This window comes from Brassica rapa, chromosome A04, assembly GCF_000309985.2.
Source record: "Brassica rapa cultivar Chiifu-401-42 chromosome A04, CAAS_Brap_v3.01, whole genome shotgun sequence".
NCBI lineage: Eukaryota > Viridiplantae > Streptophyta > Magnoliopsida > Brassicales > Brassicaceae > Brassica > Brassica rapa.
The window spans coordinates 2,537,302-2,543,947 of NC_024798.2; the positions used below are offsets into that span (position 1 = coordinate 2,537,302).

Here is a 6,646-nt window from a genome sequence, read left to right on the forward strand (position 1 = left end):
GAGATTGTTACTAAGTCTATAGTGGATGCTAGGAACTGGCAAGAGGCACAAATGCCCCCTAAGGACCGAAGAGTAACTCACACGTCTGCTCCTAAAGTAGCAAACAACCCTGTTCCTGCGGGAACGGTTGTGTGCAACGTTGATGCTGCGTGGAATGCCTCTTCTGGCAATTGTGGGCTTGGAGTGCTCTACTCAGGCGATAAGCCAACTACCCTTGTCTCGCGCACATGCGAACCTCATCCCTTTGTCTCTTCAGCAATGATGGCAGAAGCCCTCGCTACGTTTGGCGGTTATGACCGCGTCCTTCTCAAACATCAAGTCCCTGATAATTCTGTCGGATTCGCTCACCCTGATCAAAATATTGAAAGGAAGAGAATCTAGACCAGCCTTGTTTGGTATTTTGTTTGATATCTATCAGTTTAGTTCTTATTTTTTGATGCAATATCTTTCTCATTTATCCCTCGTTTGAACAATAGAGAAGCCGACTCTGTGGCTAAGTCCGCTCTCTCTGTCTGTAACGCCTCCTCTGTTGGAGTGTAAACCCTTGTAGTTTTAATGAAAATGTGTGTTGGCCCAAAAAAAAATATGACAAGTAGGAAACACAAACACCTGACTCTGATTTCAGAAGCAATAATGTCGTGGAGGTGTTCGATAGGAGATCCTCAGATCCATTCATGTTCATTATAGGCGTATAGAAAGTTACAGGAACTATACTGCAAAAGCTCTATCTAGGAAAATGTAACCACATCAACCTTTATATCTAGATCAAGTGATTTTGAAGCTAGTTCTTCCAGCAACAGGACTATCTGAAGGCATAGCTGAGCAGTATGGTCGTTTACAACATACAAACATGCCTCCAAATGAGATGTTGACAGGGACTGCGGACAATAAACAAAGTGAAATAAGTCTACTCGTTAGGTGTATTAAATAGGAAATGGTTCAATTTGGAAAGATGCAAAGACGTATCATGGATTAAAACTATATATAGGTAACAAAGACGTATCATGGATTAAAACCCTCTATAGGTAAAACCGTAAACATGAACATTACATGACACAGAGAGCTTTTAACAGACATCAGTTATCAAAATAAACAGAGTGCCTACCAAGCAAAAGCTGATCCTTGTGTCTCGTAAATCTTATATCTGATCTATACATGTAGATATAACCGAAAAGGCTATGTAGCATCGAACAAGAAAAAAAAAAAATTAAACTTAACGTTGGATGGTTCACCTCTCACTCTCAGAGCTAGAAACTATGTGAATAACAAGTTTCTTCAGCCGAGTAGAGCGAAACACATTAACGGAAAGCCATCATCAGGGTCGTGCCTGGATACAAGCTGACATGCGAAGCTGTATGGAACACTCGTATCAGAGCGAAGACTAAAGAAGGTTGAGACTTTACTAAATTTGAGTTCAAAGATCAATGACCCAATGGAAACACAAAAGCAGATAAAAAAACCCGTCTGACTTCCACCATTGCAGGCCGCAACTCTCTTTTCCGGTTGAGATCATGAACACTTGAACAGATGTAGTCAGTGATGAATGGTGGAGAGACTATTTTTTTTTTTTTTTTTTTTTTGAGCTTTGTATCCCACTGATGTCATTCACTCATTCGATGATGTGGTAAAAAGCTGTAGATTGTTTTTTTCTTTCGCTTGTTGTTCCACGTTGGATTGTGTAATTGAGGGAAAACAAAATATCCAGACTTTTTCGAAAAATAAAATAAATTGCTGTAGCTTTTAATTTTATTTTGTCAACATTACTAACAAGGAAGGAAATATTATCCTAGTTGACCTTATAAAATCTAGGGATATACTATTAGCAAAATCTGACGCCTGATAAATCAGCAGATCACTAAACTCCCACGTAACCACATTAACACACCTATGTTACATGGAAACGGAAGCGGGTACGTGGAAGCGGAAGCGTATGGAAGCGCAGAAGCGAGATTTTTTAAAAAATTAGGAAGCGGATACGTGTTGGAAACGTATCCATATATACATATATATATATATATATGAATATATATACATATGTAAGATTATTTTTTAAAATCTAAAACTAAAAATTATATGATTTAAATTTAAAATAAAGCATTTATTCTTATAATAATTTTCAAATGACTTCATATTTAAACTGTGAAAATACACATAAATTAAATTAAATAAATAATATTATATTTTTTCAATTCCTTATAATTAATTGACATAATATATTTGAATATATGATCTATCTTTAATAAAAACCTCAATGCATAAAGATAATTTATAGTATTAGTTTTAATATTTGTATATTTCTATTCTCTCTATTCAATACTATTAAAATTTGGATTATATATAAATTAAAAACTATAATTTTATATTTTTATTGATATAAGACATTGTTTTTTTTAAATGGAAGCGTGATTCCAAAATGGAATCGTAAGCTTCCAATGTGTTTTTAAAGAGAATATTTTAAAAGCGTTTTGGAAGCTAGATTTCGTAAGCTTCCACAAGGTTCCGATTCCGATTCCGGTTCCGAAGCGGGAAGCGGACGTCCGATGAAGCTTCCGTGTGCAACGTAGAACACACATCCAAATTATTCATTTGTGGCCCTCTATCCATTTCAACCCCAACACATACACACCACATGAATGTTTACTATCTAATGCACCACAATATTCAATTTCCTTTATTTGGAATCAGAGCAAAACCCAAAATATGGTTCTAAGAGCACTTCCCTCTTCAACACAACGGTGGGTTCGTCTCCACGTACGACCAAAGTCCCCATCTCAAGAACTTCATCGAAAGTAAACCGGGCCGGGAACCCTAGATTTTTCGTCGTGTGGAGAAGCAATAGAAATATGAGGAGAAGAAGGAAAAGGAGACTTCGTTGTTCACTAGACAAACAGGTGTCTTAAACTTTTCAAAGGCTCGGTCGGAGAAAGACTCCGAACTTCTCTACTAGGCCCCTGAAGCCACCAAATGAGTTTGTATTTTTTTTTTTGTAAGTGAACTAAATGAGTTTATATTAATAAGACACATAAGAAACAAAATGCTTTTAACCAAAAAAAAAAAAGAAAAGAAACAAAATGCAAATTAAACGACAATAACTTTTTTTTATATTTTTAACGACAATAACTTGACACCAACGAAATAAAAACCATTCCTTTCCGGCTCATCTCCACCAGCAATCTCACGGCCCTCTTCATCACATTCCAGCATATATCTTCTAGAAGAGCCTTCCTTGAACCACTCCATTACTTAAGCATGAAGGAACTGGAAGCAGCTCAAGCGGTGGAGTCCCAAGACTTTGTCTAACAAACTCATGACTCATGAGCTCCACCGCAGTGGCTCTAGCCCTAGGGCTCCTCTCTGTACATCTCCTCACAAAGTCCCTAGTCATCTCCGATAGATTCCACGGCACGTAATCACTCCTTCCTCTTAAAGTAACCCCCATCATTTCCATCACCATGGTACCTAAGGACCAGATATCAACCGCCGACGAGATCACTCCACGTGGCCCGACTGCCTCAGGAGCCAAATACTCCGGATTGTCCTCGAACAAAGACCCATTCACTGGATCAGGTCCATTGGGTTCCTTAGCCGAACCGAAGTCACCAAGTTTGAGCTCGCAAAGATCTTCATGAGCATAGCTCGGGAAGATGAGTATGTTCTCTGGCTTGAGATCACAATGGACATAACCGTGTTGGTGAAGATCCCTGAGCCCTTCAAGAACCTGTAAAATGCAATAACCGATGACGTTCTCGGGTAATGTCCCACCGGCTTTGGTCAGCATGTCTTTGAGTGAACCATGCGGTGCGACTTCCATGTGAATGGAACAGACTTTCACGTTCAATGGCATGGTTTCGTAGGAGACAGCAGGGCTCGTGGCTCTCACGGTGTTGAAATTGATTGAAAAGAAGCGATCCATGATCCTTACTTCTTTCTCGAGATCCTCTGAGTATTTGAGGAAAGATGTTTTCTTAGCCATGAGTAGTCCATCACCGTTTCGGACCAGGGTGACATAGCCATTGTTGCCTTGGCCGAGAAAGCCTAGTTTTGGTAATGGAGTCTCGTCTAAAAACCACGAACCATATGACATGTTTAGGGTAATGGAGTCTCGTCTAAATTATAGAATTAGGGGTTTTTTTTGTTTTGCTTGAGAGACTTGAGAGATTTTGAAGATTGCTTTCTAAAGCATTACGTATATATTAGAAAATTTGATTGGAAAGTAAAGCGGGGTTTGACTTCAGTTGTAATTAAGAGTTTATTTGCATATATGTAAATATGAAACAAATTTATATGTTGACCGGAAATTAGCTTGTATGTTCAAAGTCAAATGTTTTTCTGGACCAATATTAATTTTTGATATTCAGTCAAATTCTTCCTTTTTTTTTGGGTGTAACTGAATATTGTTGCAGATGCTCTCTACATCCACAATTATACTTACAATCGTAGATATACATCAATCTTGATTTGTATTTTCTTATAAAGCTCACATCTTTTTTTTTTAAATCCACGGTACTTTTTTAAATTATATCTTTATAATTGTTATGCAGAAACAAATACCAAATCCCAAATTTAAAGGTTTTTAAAAATTAAAAATCTAAAACCAAAGCAAAAAAGATCACAGCAATATTTCTACAGCCAAAAATTAAAATCACAACTCTTACCAATCAACCCCTTTGGCACATTATTTATGTTTCGGATTTATGTTGTTACTAGTCAATTTAAACTTTACTGGTATAACTACGATAGGCAAACTGAGTAATATGATTGTAAATTCTAAATTTGTTAATAAGTCATGGAAGTAATAAGATGAGATGGTGATTTATTATTAAAATTATGATTTAATCAGAATTATAAAATTTCATTTCATTGCTTGTTAGCAATCATTTAGGAAATATATTGAGTTTTCATCGCTTTTTCGTTAATACTTACCTCGTTACATTTTAAAATTTGCTACTGGTAGGAAATCAAGTTTATGTGTACATGATCGTATGAGAAAGAAACCAATGAAACATAATATAATTGGTATAACTATAAAATCAGTTATTCAAGTAGAGTATGACTAATATAAATGGAAATAATTAAAAAGTACAACTTTGATGTTTTCTGTAAAACTAAAAACTTGGTGAAACTTCGACCACGAAAATCCTTGGCTAAAATTTCCCGTCCAGCTTTTCGAATTTTGAATTTCCCTCTTCCCAGTTTGATAAAACCCCAAAATCGTTTAATCGAAGTATTAAACACCTTTTTTTGTTTTTCCCATTCACTATCTTCTCCTTTCTCTCTCTTCTCTAATTTATCTCTCTCCCATTCGAACTCCCCCCAACCCCAAGAGAGAAATAGTGGAGATGTCCGCTTCATCTTCCACGACCGGTGGTCGGAGACGAGCACGAACTCCAGGAATACCTAGTAAGTGTTGGTGCGGGGTGGGCATCACCGAGATCATCTCCAAAACCAATCAAAACCCATATCGCCGGTATTATCGGTGTATCTATGCGGCGTCACTAAGGGTACAACCGTTTAGCTTTTGTTATTGAAGGCTTACTCGTTCTTCTTTTAATGGTACGTTTAATCCATTATAGCTTGAGAACGACAATCATGTCTTCAAATGGGTTGATAAAGCTTTCACTGATGAGATACAACAGTTGGACAACCAAGTTCGAATGCTAGAAGAAGAAGTTCAATTTCTCAAAGCAACAATAAGGAGTGAAAGTGAACTCAGTGAAGGTCCCAAAATAATGGAGCCCAAGATAAAGATATCAGGAGGTTGTGTTATTCTTGCTGTCGTTTTAGTTCTAGGAATTATGATGTACAAGAAGTAATTCCTAAGAGACTTCGAGCTACTTTTTGTTTTTTTCTAAGTTTTTTTGTAAGTTTCTCCTAAGTTATGCGAAGTTAAATAACTATGTAGTTTGATCTATCGAAAAAGTTTCTATAATTTTTACGATGTTATACAATTGAGAAAGTGAAAGTAACACAAAGTCTGGCCTATTTATACGAAAACGAATTTCAACTTTTTCTAAGTTTTACAAAGTTGGACAATTGATTAAGTGAAAACACAAATTTTTACCAGTTTATATGAGCACAAACTTGTAGTTCATCTATTTTTTTTCCAAGTTGGAAAATTGAAAAAGGTAAAACCAGGATGTTTCACTAACATTTGACATAGTTTCACCAACATTTAAACAAAGTTTCACCAAGTTTAAGACAAGTACGAAGATGGAGAACATTGAGAACAACAAGATTTACAAAAGACCTACAGCTCCATATCGCTGAACATAAGGGTCACTGCGTAGTAGAGACTGCGTGAACTCCTCAACCTCTGGTAAACGCGGATTGAACCTGAAGTCAGATAATCCACCCTCGGTCTCAAGCCATAGATCAGGAGGACCAAAATAACCTGTGTAAATGAGTTTAGTAAATGTTTTACTCAACTATCACTTACTCAAAAATTTTGCAGAGATCACATACTCATAAACTACACTTACTCAAAAATTTCCAGACCTTTCACATCTTAAGGACCACAATCACCTGTCCACGACCCTTCATGTTTTCAAGACCATCCCGGAAGGCATAAGCATGAACGCCAGTTGCCATACATTTTATCTGACTGTCACTATTCAGAATAAAAAAGGTGTATCAATTACAGTATACA

General features: G+C 36.7%; 2 protein-coding genes across 2 annotated transcripts; one reads left to right on the plus strand and one right to left on the minus strand.

Moving 5' to 3' along the window:
* Positions 1-3,211: 3,211 nt before the first annotated feature.
* On the minus strand, positions 3,212-4,084 carry LOC103863346 (mitogen-activated protein kinase kinase kinase 17-like). Its single transcript, XM_009141095.1, has one exon. It carries the CDS (start codon positions 4,082-4,084, stop codon positions 3,212-3,214), a length of 873 nt encoding a protein of 290 aa, XP_009139343.1.
* Positions 4,085-5,339: 1,255 nt separating this feature from the next.
* LOC103863347 (uncharacterized protein At4g04775-like) lies at positions 5,340-5,813 on the plus strand. Its single transcript, XM_009141096.2, has 2 exons — positions 5,340-5,501; positions 5,574-5,813. The coding sequence occupies exons 1-2, from the start codon at positions 5,340-5,342 to the stop codon at positions 5,811-5,813; spliced, it is 402 nt and encodes a 133-aa protein (XP_009139344.2).
* Positions 5,814-6,646: the final 833 nt, after the last annotated feature.

Excerpts from the sequence above, each read along its gene's own strand:
- LOC103863346 (XM_009141095.1), bottom strand. The coding sequence starts at position 4,084 with ATGTCATATGGTTCGTGGTTTTTAGACGAGACTCCATTACCAAAACTA.
- LOC103863347 (XM_009141096.2), top strand. The coding sequence starts at position 5,340 with ATGTCCGCTTCATCTTCCACGACCGGTGGTCGGAGACGAGCACGAACT. Across the intron at positions 5,502-5,573 it reads TCTATGCGGCGTCACTAAGG|CTTGAGAACGACAATCATGT; the intron begins GTACAACCGTTT and ends AATCCATTATAG.